This window comes from Cibotium barometz, chromosome 55 (genome assembly GCF_041138505.1).
Source record: "Cibotium barometz isolate CiBa-2024 chromosome 55, ASM4113850v1, whole genome shotgun sequence".
Taxonomy (NCBI): Eukaryota; Viridiplantae; Streptophyta; class Polypodiopsida; order Cyatheales; family Cibotiaceae; genus Cibotium; species Cibotium barometz.
Genome location: NC_141100.1, coordinates 34315966 through 34332982, shown reverse-complemented (window position 1 = coordinate 34332982; position 17017 = coordinate 34315966). Strand labels below are relative to the sequence as shown.

The 17017-nt window shown below is 37.9% G+C and overlaps 1 protein-coding gene across 1 annotated transcript; it reads right to left on the bottom strand.

Moving 5' to 3' along the window:
* Positions 1–347: 347 nt before the first annotated feature.
* On the bottom strand, positions 348–10582 carry LOC147607656 (putative serine carboxypeptidase-like 23). The gene is made up of 10 exons (XM_086790534.1): positions 10282–10582; positions 10041–10148; positions 6162–6257; positions 5938–6030; positions 5417–5499; positions 3290–3568; positions 1927–2075; positions 1353–1454; positions 939–1044; positions 348–709 (listed from the first exon to the last, which is right to left on the bottom strand). Exons 1-10 carry the CDS (start codon positions 10559–10561, stop codon positions 563–565), a joined length of 1443 nt encoding a protein of 480 aa, XP_086646660.1. The 5' UTR covers positions 10562–10582; the 3' UTR covers positions 348–562.
* Between the last annotated feature and the right edge of the window lie 6435 nt (positions 10583–17017).

Sequence of the window (17017 nt, the reverse complement as noted above, 5' to 3'; positions counted from 1 at the left end):
TTGTTGTGCCATCATTTGTGATTTGCTCTCTAAATCTTTGGCTTTAGCTTTGGCATTCATTAACATTCCATGATCTTTATGGTTTAGGGCACACAACTGATTGATTATGCGCTCTGGGCCTTTGTTTCATACTCCATCAAAGAGAGAGCCTATGAGAGGATATTTTGGGCCACTCCCATCACCAATTCTCATTTATAATCTACTATGCATTTAATTAGAAGCACAAATTATAGCATGTGTCAAACTTGACTTCATAGATTAAAGGGAAGAATGAAGCACAAATTATAGCATGTGTCAAGCTTGACTTCTTAGATTAAAAGGAAGAATGAAGCACAAATTATAGCATGTGTCAAACTTGACTTCTTATATTAAAAGGAAGAACAAAGTAAATCATCATGGTTTGCAAAATATAAGGCTTGAATTGTATTAGAATGAAATTTTCAAATAGCAAGAAATTATGTTGATGAGAGTCTTTATGGGAAAATGTGTAATTATTTCCATCTAACTCCTTGGTTATTGATTCAAAAACAAATCAAGCTTATAAACTACTCTAGAATCATCTCTATGGGGATCTTGGAAGGGGATTTCCAGCCAAGAAATTTGACAAAAGAACAAGAGCTTTGCCTGGTTGAAATGAGGGCACCATGTGACCAGCTCCCCTTACTGTAGCAAAAGTAAGGCCTTGATACACTTCAGTCCACCCCGCAACCTTCATGAAGAAAATGCCACGTATCATTTAGAAATGGTTCTTTCTTTATTTTTAGTGCATCTTTGTGTTTTTTCATCTATGATTTTCTAAGTGTTATTTGTTTTATTTTTTGAAGAGTGAAACCAAATGCCATCTAGATGTAAGAACAAAAATTTGTTTCTTTTTTAAATTTAGCTTAAGTTCATCCTTAAGAAGTTCCATTTTCATTTTATTGAGCAAGATATGTCACCTGTTGTTGAAAGTACCATGGATACCAATCTATTTCGACTGGTAGTTGCATTGAGCCAATTGAGTAACGGGTTGACAACACTGGAATGCGACCATCCCAGTCTCCACTACAAGATTTTTTATTGTTCAAACTAGAGTTTAGTTTTTACCTTTTTGGTACTTAAACTTTTACAAATAAAGTAGCACAACATCATCAAACTTAGAATAAGTCTACTTTCATACACATGAAGTTTTAGACAAAATCCCACTATTATTCCCACTTTGCAAACCACCATTAGGCAAAAATAAAAGTTAAGGTCCCCTTTTCCCACAAGGAAAATGTCTAAAACTTCTTGTGATATTACCACTACACAATACCATTTGATTCTTAGTAGTAAAGATTTACCATTTTATGTACTTAAACAAAGATTCTCACCTGTACATCCACACACGAATGCCCTCTCCCATTAGTTCCTTCAATGTGGGCAACATGGAGAATGGAGCATTGTCCCAATCCCAAGTTTCACTGATTTCATTACTGTGAGAAAATGTATATAGAGATTTATTAAAATGAGCAAAAGAGGTGAAAAATGTATGTAACAATGGAGAAGAAAATTTGATCCAGTAACCAAGGAGATAAAAATTTTGAGGTAACAAGGAATCTCTTAATAATTAGATGTTTTGAATGTTTTTGTATTACCTTACATATTTGAGAAATTTTATTCCAAGCTTGGAAGAAATTGTACGATCACTCATCAACTCTTTCATGTTTTGATGTACAAATGTTGCAAGAAAACAATCTTTTTGAATTGAAAAAATGATTGTTCATTAATGGAATGGCATTGCACACTTAATTTTATTATCTTAGGATAAAAACATAAAGTCTTATAATCAATATCATCACACATTTTTTTAATCCATAATTTCTTTCAAGAAACTCAAGGTAGAAATCAATAGAATGCCAAGGACTTAATGAGACAAATGCTTTTAAATTAAAAAAATATACTTACTTGCATGCACTCCATGTGAAGGAGGGTCCTGTTAAGGTTGCATGTAAAGCTTGTTGCACATTTGGGTGATTGAAATAGGCATTCACATAGTTATCCATACAAGGGTCATATCCTCCTCCGCTTGCACCGCTTGGTATTCTCATGTTAGACTAAACCCATCAAGATTAGGTACTTAAGAATCATACATAAAGGTAACAAATCATTTATACTAACTTTGCTAAATCATTTCAATAAAATTTCCTTAATTGTCCTTAAGAGAAGTGTTATAAATCACGAAAGATGATTTTTATAATAAAATATGATGTAAGAAGGTTTTGAAGATCAAGCAAGGCTTACCAAGTTAAATCATTATGCTTTAATCAGTTATATATTTTACTAGACTTCACATGCTAATAGACCCACATGATCACTTTGGTAATCATTGTATTTAAAGTTCATAATTTTAGAGTATATAAGCCTACAAACATCATAATTTTTTAATATACAAAGATGCAATTACTACCATATGAAATACAAGTAAAACTGTAAAGGAAATAATGTTCAAATTACTTGAAGCAAGGTAATCTCCTTCTAGTTGGCTTCATGCATACACATGTATACGTGCACATCCTTGCACATTCATACTTATGTGCATGTGAATGCTTAACCATCGTCTACATTTCAAGTAGCAAGTTAATACATGCTTATGTGTAGATGTTTGATTATATTTCGCATTTCAAGTAGTAAGTTAGATCTCAATACAAGATTTGCTAATTGTTTCAAATGATGAATCAGCAATACATGTTAATCATAAATGTCAATCTCTATCGGCTTAAAGAAATATATTAATTAACCTCTAGAGATTTCATGGTTTACCTTAAGTTGTTTACATATTTAACATTAACTAAACTTTGAAATGTCTTCCTTTTTTCCTTTGATTGAAATAAAACTTTTTTAGTACCTTACATATATATTTCGCATTTCAAGTAGCAAGTTAATACATGCTTACGTGTAGATGTTTGATTATATTTCGCATTTCAAGTAGTAAGTTAGATCTCAATACAAGATTTGCTAATTGTTTCAAATGATGAATCAGCAATACATGTTAATCATAAATGTCAATCTCTATCGGCTTAAAGAAATATATTAATTAACCTCTAGAGATTTCATGGTTTACCTTAAGTTGTTTACATATTTAACATTAACTAAACTTTGAAATGTCTTCCTTTTTTCCTTTGATTGAAATAAAACTTTTTTAGTACCTTACATATTTAAAGATTTGCTAATTGTTTCAAATGATGAATTAGCAATACATGTCAATCATAAATGTCAATCTCTATCAACTTAAAGACATGTATTAACCTCTAGAGATTTCATGGTTTACCTTAAGTTGTTTTGGGTTGAGTGACTTTGAGAAGAGTTGCTTTGTACTTGTGTTGTTTCCAATGCAAACATCAGAATAGACACTAAAGATATCGATGGTTGCATAGGAAGCATACGTGTCATTCAATAGATCCAAGCATAGTTGAGATTCATTCATACTGTAGCTCCCACAAGCCGTGCTTATGTTGGAATAGAAAGCATCTGATAAGATTGCATGGCTCCAAGCATAGTCTACAATCCCTTTAGTATCCAGACCATCATGAATCAAGGAATTTCCCATCTATATAGACATTAGACATGCTAAATGTTAGCTCAAATTAATTTACTCTTTGCACTTAACATGATACACGTAATGGGTAATACACAAAAAGAATATTGGTGCATTTCTTTTCTAGTTAATTTAGAAAAATCATGCATCTACTTTATATGGTCTTAATAATGTAACCAATTATGCTTATTATTAGAAAATTAACTCTATAAATTCAATGCACATAGTGATTCTTGTCTTTTCTCACAAGTTACACAAGAAATCTATTTTCTCTCAATAATTTGACACACAAGACTACGAATTATTGAGCCTATTTTCTAGTGTGTGCATTTGTGGCTCATCGTCTTATGACTAGAAATATGCCATGATAGTGTTGATTATGTGCATGCATGAAATTCAGTTAAGAGTTCTTCTCAACCTTTTTGGAAGCCTAATGCATTGTATCTTAATGCCTTGGAAATTCATGTTTTACACCTCAAAAGAAGAGCTCAATTTTCTTAAAACCTTGAATCAATTTCCACAAAAAAATTGTCTAAAGTGTGTTTTTCACATCAACTAGAATTTCAAAACCATTTGGAGTCTATCTTGAACAAAACTAATCAAACTTTACCACATTTAATTATGAATATCATCATTGTGAGATTAACATCAACTAAACTTTAAAATGTCTTCCTTTTTTCCATTGGTTGAAATAAATTTTTTTTGCGAGCATTGCTCTACAGTATCCCTCCCTTCCAAGGCTTGGAAAAGGGTTTGTTTGACATAACATAGCACTTTTTCAAATTCAGGAAAAGCCTCTTAAAATTGTGTGAAGAAGGGGATAGAAATCTTTCAAAATCTTCAATCTTTAGTTATATTTTGGGAGTTTGTATAAAACATGATCTCTCAATCACCATGCTTTAAATCTCAATTGTGAGTGAAAAGGTTTTGTATGGTTCATTCATTAATTTTCCCAAATACTACCTCCTGGATCAAGATAAATGAAAAACCAAATAAAAATATATGGTGTTACTAGGTTGTTCTTTTGTGACCACCCTTGCCCATAAAACTTGGCAATCACCAATGAAAGTTTTCGTATTTTTGTGTATTTTTAAATGGGCAACAAAATTTTCTTAAAAATAAGCCGTTAGTTTAATGATACATTGTTTAAACAAGACATTTATGTGACAAAAAATGGGCAGCCTTGACCCTATTATTGGGCACAAAAAATGGCCCAACTAGTGCATGTGCAAAAGGCTATGAAGGGAGCACCTTAGTGTGCATTGGAAGGTTACCACATGGGTGTTTAATTTTCCTTTTTAATATTAGCTATCAATTAGAGAGGAGAGTGGAGTGCTCCTATGGCCCCCCCAATATCCCAAAAAAAAGGGGCAAGAGCCACCTCCATCATAAGTAAACTGGAAATCTAGGGGTTACAAGCTTTATCAATTGACCTATTGGCTAGTGGTAAATAATTGACTTGTCTTAAATCCAAACTTTTGATGCACATCAAGATACAAAGAATTTCACTTTAAACTCTAGAAACAAAGCTATTTATCTCATCTAGACTCTCTCTCTCTCTCTCTCTCTCTCTCTCTCTCTCTCTCTCTCTCTCTCTCTCTCGTGCATTGCCCTCTTCTACTCCACTCCAAGAATAAAGAATTTTGTCTCATGTAGATATCTCTCTCTCTCTCTCTCTCTCTCTCTCTCTCTCTCTCTCTCTCTCTCTCTCACACACACACACACACACACACACACACAAAGGATAATCAAATGCATAACCTCTACACACAAGAGAGAATCAAATACATAACTTCCAGATTGCATAGCTATACAATACACCAAGTTGAAGGAGAATAATAAGTTGTAAGTGGAAGGTACCAAAATGCCTTTAAGATTGATTTTGAAGCCTCCATCCTTGTTTACATCTAAAATGACTTTTGCAAGCTGGGGTACATAATGGCCTAGCATGTTTCAAAGCATTGACTTTAGAAAAACAAAGTTCATTTTTTTCAAATAGTTTCTTGGCCCCTATAATTCCTACACAAGAAGTTTTAGACAAAATCACACTATAATTCTCACTTCGTGGAATACTACAACATCATGAGCTTTTGCAAGGGAGGGAATGCGTACCTAGCTAGGTGCGGTTGGGGGTAGGGGATCACCGGCCCTGGGAGGGGGGCCGGCAATCCCCTGCCCCCCCCCCCCCCCCCCCCGATCACACCTAGCTAGGTATGTGTTTCCTTCACTATAAAAGCTCATGATATTGAACACCATGAGGTAAAAACAAAGGGAATGGACCCCTTTTCCCACAAGGGAAAATGTCTAAAAATTCTTGTGCTACTTAATATGAGTTTTTAGCTGGAACATACTATAATTTATCAATTTATGATTTTAGGTACCTCCATAGCTCTCTCCAGCAATGAAAAAATCACGACTTTCATACTCTGGGAATCTCTTCAACCAGACTAATAGAAATGCGTAAGCATCTATTGCTGTGCACACAAACAACCAAATACATATACTTTAATTTTTGAGGCATGAGCTGGTAGTTATACATTATATTTAATCAAATGCAAAACTATAAAAATTATTATTGTTGGATGCAAGGAGAAATTGGGCATACCAGTTTGTGCGTCACCGAAGTGGGAATAATCACTTGTTGTGTTTGAGTAAGAAAAGCCCACACCAGCCGGCGACTCTATAAAGAGCAAGTTTGCCTCTACAATCAAAATCAAAACAAAACCAATCAAAGCTTTCATCTCAATAGCATATTCGGCAACATTGAAAGTCTCAACTTATAAATGTTGGTGGAAAATCGGTTAAATTGCATGGTAGACATGTTAACAAAAAGCTTTGAAAATGGTAAATTTGAATGGTTTGTGTTTAAAAAGAAAAGATTATCAATTTATTGCTTTAAATAATTTCTTTCTTTTTTTAGAAAGAGAGAAGGTTAGAGAGGGAGAGAGAGGAGGAGGAAGGCAAGATATAGTTTGTATTGAAATACCCAAAAACAAGTTAATTTACAAGATTGTCAAATTTGGCGAGCAAGGTTAACCTACTAAAAATCAAGGCTAAGATAGCCTATGCACATGCTTCGACCGACGGCCTCTATTTGGCCAAAAGAAATTGTGATTGGACCCAAACCGTGCTGGACAGATAGCCTTCGCACATGAAGCAAAAGCAACCGATCCGATCGGTTCAAATACATTAAAAAATCGGTTTTAATATATTTTAATCGCCTTCAGCCGACCACCAGCTTGCGCATCGACCCGATCAACCTTACCTATTGCTCTTTCGTTCGACGAACAACCGATTGGTAGCCTTCAATCACAAGTTACCACATATATAAGGCTGGTCGGACTTTCATGTGCGAGATCCGTTCAATGACATCCAACTGGCGACGTCTGTCAGGTTCTGCCACCAATCGTACTTTTTTGAGATCATGTGCGAGATACCACTCCGTCCGGCGAGGTCCAATGGTCGGTCACTCTTTTGCCAGACAGAGCCCACCGATCGGAGACATGTGCGCAGGCTAAGAGGGGCATCTCACACATGCCTCCAACCAGCATGTGGCTCCCTCTCTCCTCTCTCTTTCTGCACACACACCAATGCCTCTTTTCACACGCACCAACGCTTCCCTCCCCCTTTCTCTACAAGATGACATCAATTTTGAGAGCTATTACATCATGTGTGGTTGCCATGCCTTAGGCCACTCTGTTCATCCACCTGACAGAGTGCACTTAGGCTAGACATTCAATTCACCTCAATCCAGCCAGGCCAGAGTAAAGCATATTATTCAATTTTATCATGAAATGTTTATTTTTTGGTCGGATGGACCTCTAGCGCCTCATGTGTGCACTGTAAGAGAGAGGAAAACAAATTAATCTTTTAGAAAGAGGAGTTCTTACAAACCAATTGGTGTACAACCTAAGGATGGTAGTTCCTCTATTTATAAAAAGGTTGAGACAAAATTTAACTATGTACAAAGGCTATCGCTAATTAAGAACTTATTCTTTTAGAAAGAGAAGGGATCCTTCCAAACTTATTGTTGTGTAGCCTCCCTCTACCTAAGGTTTATAAGTAGGTAGTAGTCCCTCTTTTTATAAAAAGGTTGAGACAAAGTTTAATTATGTAACAAAGGCTACCACTAAACTTCATAACATCTTCATCTTTATAATAAATTTATGAGCATTCTTGTATATATTGGCCCCTCTTTTTATATCACACACACACATGCGCTCTCACACACACACACGCACATGAAAGCTTGGGGTGGGTCGCACTTAGAGCCAATGATTAGAATCTTATAATTTTTGTCACTTAGTTGAGCTCCTCTATGTGTGTGTGTGTGTGTGTGTGTGTGTGTGTGTGTGTGTGTGTGTGTGTGTGTGTGTTTATTGTGCAACTCTTTATCTCTCACGTCCAATCAAGTTTCCATTCTTGATCCTCCCTCTACTAAAACCCCTTCCTCTCACATCAAATTTCACACATGTTGAGAATTGAATTTCTCAAACTTGCTTACCCTACTTTCCCTTATCTTTTAACACACCCGTACACAAAACCACACATGCATACACATGAGCATGTGCATGCACACAAAACAATGACGATGACATGACTACCAAACAAAAATAGCAACAACAACAAAAAACAAACAAAAACAACGACAACAACAACACCAATGTCACTAGCACCAGCACAGCAATAGTAACAACAACTACTACAAAGTTAACATTCTATGAGATTAGTTTCAAGCTAAACTTTGAGAGTTTTGGTTTGGTTAATTTTTAGTTTTGGGTTTAAGTTAAGGTTTAAATAATCCTTTAAAATTAGGAATTTTCCATACCCAAACAGTTTTGGTATTTAGGGTTACTATTTTGAGGGAAAATTTTCTCTATGAACTTGGGCATCCTAATGAAATTGTTTTACTAGATAACTCAGTGCTAGACCAAATTAACTTGGGGAACCGTAGGATATTCTTGTGTCTTTAACTTAGTGCTTACCTAACAATTACTTCATCATTACTTTTAAATTTCTACTCGCCTTACGGTTATTCAGTTTTTTCAATGTAATGCTTACCTAAGTAATACTTCATCTTTGTTATTTACTTTTTGCTTTCCATCAAAAACAAGGGTCATGGGGAAGGTGGATCGCAACCGTCAAATCAACTTGCATTATTTCACACAATGCAACCCTATAACTGTCATGATCATGACAGATCAGCACACCAAATTCATTAACGTCTGCAATGTTGAGGGATCAGAATTGCCTACAATTACCTGTCATTATCAATGCCAGAAGCTGAACTGTCGAAATCACGTTCATCTGCATGTCTCCATCGTACGTCTCCATATCGCATCTTCTCTATCACTCCGTCCGTCCTTGTTGACAGTCGGGGAAAGGGGAAAGGCCAGCAACAACTGGCCTTTCCCAGTCGAAAACCAACTCATGGCTGCCGCCGCTCACTGGGTTTCCTCCCGAGAAAGGCCAATTGATGGCCTTTCCCTACTCCGTGTGCCGCTCGTTGGGTTTCCTCCCGAGAGAAAGGCCAGTTGCTTTCCCTACTCCGTCAGTCTGGGAAAGTCCAGTTGATGGCCTTTCCCTACTCCGTGCCGCTCGCTGGGTTTCCTCTTGGGAAAGTTCATTTGATGGCTTTTCCCTACTCCGTCACCACGGGTTTCCTCTCGGGAAAGGCCAGTTGCTGGCCTTTCCCTAGTCCGTCTCTCATAGTCATTGGTCGCACTATTTCTATGCCAGCCGATGGAAACTGACCTATAGAATCGCGTATAATATTCTATCTGTTGACCTAGACAAGCCTTATTGGACACACATTGAATATTCTGTATAATTTTTTTGTAATTTCTAGGGCTAATGTGGCGTGCTCCCAGTAGCTTGACAGCCAGGAATGATCACTGGTCACACCATTCTACAACAGGCTCCCGACCTCCATCAATTGCGCGACCTATAGAATGGTGCTCCCAAAGACCATTCCCTATACCTTAAAATCACTTCACCTTTGTTTTCAAACATGAAGAGATGACCTGTCATGCTCTTACGGCTATCATGTCATTGGATGCCAAGGAACTCAACACTTATATGTCTTAAAATAAATATACACTAATGGGGCTTGACCCTTCCTTGTTTCAAGTATACAACTACCTTACTTACCATTTTTCTTACACACCCTAGGCTTTAAGGATTAGTTAGATTTTGGGAATAGTTCCATAAACCTTTTATGAATCTAGCTCAAGATTGAAACCCAAGTTTGGTGAAAATTAATATTGATGAGAACCTCCCTAAATTTTTTGGCATTCATGTTGGTGCTATTTATGTACATGCAACAATTGCTATAATAAATAGCTACACAATATGTGTTTTCATGATGAGGAAAAGGGATATTGCATCAAGGAATACCCTATAAATTTCCCATTAAACTTTCCCTAAGACTACATCAAACTAGCACTAACAAAAAAAAGGTTCAAATTTGTAACAAGAGTTTTACCGTTGTTCCAAGAGTAGCTATTGTAGGAAACGCTGGCGCCATCCTTGTTCACACGAAAGGGCCCGAGCTCTTCAGCCTCTCCATACCCCACGGAGGAGCACCCGGGCCCTGCAAAACTCAGCCCATCATATGACACCTTAGTTTTTTCCTTTAACGCAGAGAGACAGAGAGAGAGAGAGAGAGAGAGAAGAGTGTGTGTAGAGAGAGAGAGAGAGAGAGAGAGAGAGAGAGAAGAGAGAACCTCCATTGAGCCAGAGGAGCAAGGGCTTTGATGAAGGCTCGGAGGTGGCTTCAAAGAACCAGTAGAAGAGGGCTCGCCCGTGTGATTCATTAACGGTGACATAGCCTGCGTAGTGGGCAAAGCTCACATTGGGGGGCTGTCCCGGCAAGCTTACCACGCGATCCTCCTCTTTACCACCCGTCCCCGTCTCCTCATCTAAACCTCTCCCTAATGCACCACCGTACCCACTTAACACCACAAGATTAAGAGCCACCCACCACATACACACCTTTAACCCCATTATTACCTCCTCTTAATCAACCTTTACTTTAGGCCCATCACCATTCATTAGTTGTCTCGCTTATATAGCTATTAGCTCTCGGAATGGGGCGACTTTGGCAAAGCTGCTGCTTTTGCATACGCCACGGGTCGAATGCTTTTAAAATTCAGCCGGCTGATTGGTCAAATGCATCTAAATTTCAGCCGGCTGATTGATCCTCTCAAGTATTCCCAATAATAATTGACCAGCCCAAAAGAAGCTTTTTATTTACACTGTCTTTTCTCTCTCTCTCTCTCTCTTTCTCTCTCTCTCTCTCTCTTTCTTAGTGTACTAACTCACACTTTGTATGCGAGAAGGGAAATCTAAAGTTAGAACAAGCGATAAAATTCCATTGTTTTGAATTTTACAATGGCTCGCCATGTTGAATCGATATAGAGAAAGAGAACAATGGAATTAGTACACTAAGAGAGAGAGAGAGAGAGAGAGAGAGAGAAAGAGAGAGAGAGAGAGAGAGAGACCCTAATCTAGAGAGGAGGCATGTGAGACCGAGGGTGGGTTTCTACAACAAACAAAAGCTTTCTAGAAATAACCTTAAGCAAAACTTTAAAAAAAAAACCATAGAAAAGGGGATACCACTTGATTCCTATCAGTGAAAAGGACAAAGAAAGATGTCTTCATACACTAGTCACACACACAAGATGGTTGACCTTGACCATATATCAAGAGAAAACCAACCTTTTTTGGTGTTCTTGTTGCCACACTAAGGAAATTTGATTGGGCAATCTATTTTTAAGCTAAGGTGAGAACATAAACCTAAAAGAGCTGCTTCTTGCTCTTGAAAGTTACCTCAATGCAATGGGATCTCCCAAGACCAATGAATCTCGACACTCTCAATGGATCTTAAACAAAGCCCAAGAATTCAATTCAAAAATCAACAAGAGGATGACAATTGTTTGAGGTTAAGTTAAAGAACCAGTTGCAACCATCATGTGACTTGAGTTGTAGGGGTTTTGGGGCGCATGAAGTTCTAGGTCTTTGGGGAATTGAGTTGCATAAAGTGGGGATACATTGTGGAGTATTCTCTTCAAGAGTTCAATATTGCTTTGACAAGATGTGAGATGACAAAAATTGAAAATATTTTATTCTTTTTTATTCATTTAAGAGATTTTAAGTTATGAGTTTAATCATTGGTAGAGGGGAAAGTCCTTTGGCAGGTGTGCCTTAACTGCAACCAATTGCCACTTAGTTGTCATGCAACCTAGAAGATTTGGGTTATGTGATTCTCTTGGAGTCCACATGTTGAGTACGAAAATGTTGACCTTCTGACCACATTGCATTATGCACTTTATACTGCAACCTAATCAAAAATCTTAAATATAGCTTATATGTAAGCAGTTTATTATTCAACATTATATATCTTAGCGAAATTCAATATATGTTAGTTAAATATTAAAACATCTTTACTTACATGGTAGTCGCATCCCCTTGCATACTCCCATTCTTCTCTTGTAATCACCTCTACTGTCCTTTTGGCTTGCTCTAGGGCATCTCTAAGCTATTCAATATTGCAATCCTTTGGAAGAGCCTTTAGATTGGGTGGGTATGCCATGTGCCTTTGTGTTGATCTCTTAAATGCTCTTATCTCCTCTATCCTTCTCTTTCTTGCATCTTCATATTTCTCAATCCACTTTTCCATCACATAAGTGTTAAGAAAATAACATTTAATGACATTTTTATGCATGGACTCATCCATCTTTTGAATGCATCCTTTTCCATGTGGCAGATGTGACACCATTCTTTCATCCTCATCCTTTATGCATGAATCTAGGCATAGTCGATGGATTAATTTGTTTCAAATACTCTGAGATGTATACGAGGGATTCTTGCACCAACCATCCTTCTACCATGCTTTCTCATGGCCTTGTATTTTGCCTCACAAATCCCTTCCAAGTTTTCATCAAGCATTCAAGAAAGAACATTTACCCGCTATGAACAATGCCACGTATAGAAGGTGCAATTAAGTTGTGAGTATGCTTCTTGGAAAGCTTTCTTTAATCATACACACTGCCTCAATTGACTTAACTCTTGAGCCTTCTCAATGGAATCTTGATGAATCTCCTTTGACACTATCCACATATTTAACAAATGAAGAAATGGTCAATGAAAGAAGAATAGATAATTTCAAAGCTATATGTTATACCAAAAGCACAAATCTATAGTTTTGACTAGAGCTCACCTTGCCATACCACCTAGTTTATTAGATGGAATTCCAAGCTTTCTCTTCTCTGCACCCACCAATTGATATTGGAAGTATGAACTACTAAAATCAATTTTTGAAAAGCATAAACTATCAATATAGAGTCCACACAATATAAACCAAAGAGTGACCAAAAAATAGATATAGTTATGTATGTACAGGCATCATCTTGTGCCAATCATGTGATTTGAGACCATACAATTGATGCTCACCCTTCTTCTTTGTTATTTAAATGCACCCTTTAATGAGTGCATTACATCAATTGGTTTACTGAAAGATAAAATTTAGTTCTTGACATTCTTTTCCTCTTGCCTTGTCAACCTTCATGTTGTCTTTGGTAAAACCACCTTGTCATTGACTACCCTTGGCCACACACTTTCCATGTGTTTGATATCCTTTAGGTCATCCCTTATTTCATTGGTGCATTTTTTACTAATTAGATCGTTCCAAATCATTGATGCCGCATTCTTAAAAATGTTCATTGGATCCAGAAGATGATTTATTCTTAACTCTTTCTAATATGGTAGACGATAGAAGATTGAGTACCTTTTCATGCATGTGGGCACCCTCCATCTCTCATCCCACTCTCCATCTCTCTATCTTCCTTCCAATGGAATTACATGAGAGATGGAGTCACCCTCCATATCTCATCCCACTCTCCATCTATCTATCTTCCCTCCAATGGCATTACATGAGAGATGGAGTCACCCTCCATCTCTCGTCCCACTCTCCATCTCTCTATCTTCCCTCCAATGGCATTATAGGAGGAAAATGCTACATGGTTTCCCACTCTGCACCTCTCATCACAATCAGAGAAACCTCTATTGGAGCATACCTAGGGCTCCCTTATATTTAAGGAGAAATGGCAGTGCTGCAATACTCAACGCCTCCCATCACCTTGAAGGGGAGAATGGCACCACTGCCATTCTTCCTTACATTCAAGGAAGAATGGCAGTGGTTGCGTTCTCAAGGCCTCCCATCACCTTAAAGGGGAGAATGGTACCACTACCATTCTCAGGGCCTCCCATCACTTTAAAGGGGAGAATGGCACCACTGCCATTCTAAAGGCATCCCATCACCTTGAAGGGGAGAATGGCACCACTGCCATTCTCCCTTACGTCCAAGGAAGAATGGCAGTGGTGCCATTATCAAGGCCTCCCATCACCTTAAAGGGGAGAATGGCACCACTACCATTATCCTTTACATTCAAGAAAAAATGACAGTGGTGTAATACTCAAGGCCTCCCATCACCTTGAAGGGGAGAATGGTACCACGGCCATTCTCCCCCATGGCGTTATGGAGAATGGCAGTAGTGCCATTCTCCCCCATTTTCAATTCCTAATTTTTAATAATAATTTGAATTTTAATTTTAATCCCCACTCTACCTCCTTATTTTGAATATGAATTGAATTTGAATCTCCTCCCAAGTTTGGCACCAATGCCTATCCATTGAATTTTGATCCAGCTGATTCCCAACTCACCTTGGCTTTTTTCAAGCCTTATAAGTAATGTCCACTAGTAGAGCAAGGGTGTGGCTGAAATTATTAACATTATGTGTTTTGAGAGTGAAAACTCATCATTATCTTGAGTCAACCAATCCTCCAAATATCCACTAAGCACCTCTAGGAGAGAGAAGAAGAATAAATAGAGCTTCTAGAAAATTGTTGAATCCAAAGAAACCCTGGTATTATAGATAATGCATTAAAATGGGTTGCAGTCCTTATCTTGCATCAAACATTCATTTCTATGGGACATGGAATATGAAAGAGGATATGGGCTATTAACTTTCTTGTGTGGGAAATACTTTAAGTGGTCATAATTATTTAGTCTAACACTTGTGCTTTTTGAGCCAGACTTGTGAAGCATTAGACACTACCCTTGCTCTTGTAGGAGGTAAGACCTTGCTATGACTCCTAGTGAGGTGAGAGAAAGGTTTAGAGGGGAGAACTTTTGCACTTGACATACCAAAGTGAAGTTTAATCTCATGAAAAAGATCTTGTGGAACATTGTTCAAGGGAAAGACGAAAGACTTACTACTAGAGAGAGTAGTGCACAATGGGGTTTAAAGAATTATAAGGCACTAGGCATTATAGGGAAACACTTGGATGACACTTTTTTACATCACATTTACACTTGTGATACATCGCAAGATGCATGGGAAACCCTAGACAAACTATTTGGTGCTCTATGTAAAGACTCCAAGATTAGTCTCTTGGTGAAGTTCTTTGGGCTTCAAAAGGACTCTACAACTACAATGCTAGCCGACATTAATGATTTTAAAGCCTCTTAACACAACTCATAGGAATCAAGAAGAAAATAGAAGATATGATGATAAAATTGTTGTGTTAATTAATAGTGTGTCACATCTTGATGAATATTCAACCCTTGTCACAACAACTCTTTTAAATCTTCCTACTCTCCTGCACCCTCATCGACATTGTAGCTTCTCTCTTGGAAGAAGAGAAGAGGATTCTAAAGAAGAGCGAGTACAATGTTGATGGTGCTTATTTTCTCAGAGGGAAAGCCTCATCCTCGAAATGCACAAATTTACAAAACTCAAAAGCTTCTTTTAACTCCATTGCCCTTTTATACAATTCTTAGAGATTAGGACTCCTTGCCTTATATTGAATGACCAATTGCGAATCCCCTTTACCTCTTTAATTCCATCTTTTATGCAATCTTCTAATCCCCAAATTAATGCATTGTACTCAGCCACATTATTTGATATAGCCTTTGGAAATTCCCTACCCTTGGCCCATACCTCTTTTCCTTCTGGATCAAATAAAACTATCCCCCAGCCCCACATTGCCTAGAAGGGCTAAAGACTCCATCAAAATGCATAGTGAAAGCAGTTGGTGGTGGCCCATACCTCTTTTCCTTTTGCATCAAATAAAACTATCTCCCCATCCCCACATTGCATGGAAGGGCTAAAGACTCCATCAAAATGCATAGTGAAAGCAATTGGTGGTGTCTCCAAATCTTCATATACTTCTTGCTTTGTTTCTGTTCCCTAGTGGTGTTTTCTGTAATAAAAGTGAAAGAGAATGCTTGACGCTTACAAATCCACTTTGCAAACTTCCCTCCTGCAGGATTGGGTTTGCGGACCAAGAATTGTAAAGAAAGTTGAGATGTGAGGAAGAAAAAAGGGCGAGGTAACAAGTATGACCTGAACTTCTTTATTGCAAAAACAAGAGACAAACCACCTTTCTCCATTTCACCATACCTTTCCTCCGCATTAGTGAGTTGTCAGCTTGCATAATACACTGGTTGCATATGCCCTTGCTCTCCCTTTTGCAAGAGTATAGCACCCACTAAATGTGATGAGACACTTGGGTTCACATAAAAGTCCTCCCCCCACCTAGGAGGCTGCACAATTGGACTTTGACTCATGCATTCCTTGAGCAAACAAAAAGATTGAATTTGATCGGGCCCCCATTGGAAAGAAACATTCTTCTTTGTCAACAGATTTATAGGATATATCTTCTCAAAGAACATGTCATTAAAGTGTTGGTAATACTTTGTTTTACCCAAAATCCTCCATTACGAATTTTTTGGACCCAAAGAGGGCCTCTTGGATTAACTTTTGATTAGGAATGGACCAATAGGAAGAGGGCTGGGTACACATTTTTGACTTCTTTGACCCTAGGGGGCCTAGGCTTTGGTTTGCTAATGGGGCCTAATTACTACTCTTGTCCCCCTGCCTCTTGGGCCCAAACTTAGAGGTCCCCCCACCTAGAATCGCGCAGATGAAAAACCCTAAAAATTAAAAAATTTTAATTTTTTTTCCCAAAAGTGTGTTTTCCCTCTCAAACTTTCCCCCAACATACTCTAGCTTTGGAAAGCTCATTTTGAACCTCTTTCTTCCTCTTCTAAGCTCTCCATTGCTGCAGAAACTCCATACCTCTCAAGCTCTCCCTCCTTGTCAAGCTCCCTCAGTCTCAAGCTCCCTCTCCCTCTTTCTTCCTTTTCTAAGCTCTCCATTGCTACAAAAACTCCATCCCTCTCAAGCTCTCCCTCCTTCTCAAGCTCCCTCCCTCTCTCTCTCTCTCTCTCTCTCTCTCTCTCTCTCAAGCTCCCTCCCTCTCCATTGCTGCAGAAACTCTGTCCCTCTTTAGTCTACCCTAGGTTCAGGAAGCCTATTCTCAAACTCTAACCCTCTTTTAAGCTTTCCATTGATACACCACTGAAAACCCTGAACTTTCTCTCCTGTCCACTCTTTT

Excerpts from the sequence above, each read along its gene's own strand:
- LOC147607656 (XM_086790534.1), bottom strand. The coding sequence starts at position 10,561 with ATGGGGTTAAAGGTGTGTATGTGGTGGGTGGCTCTTAATCTTGTGGTG. Across the intron at positions 2,076-3,289 it reads TCAACCCAAAACAACTTAAG|TCTAACATGAGAATACCAAG; the intron begins GTAAACCATGAA and ends TGATGGGTTTAG. Across the intron at positions 1,045-1,352 it reads ATTCGTGTGTGGATGTACAG|TGGAGACTGGGATGGTCGCA; the intron begins GTGAGAATCTTT and ends AAAATCTTGTAG.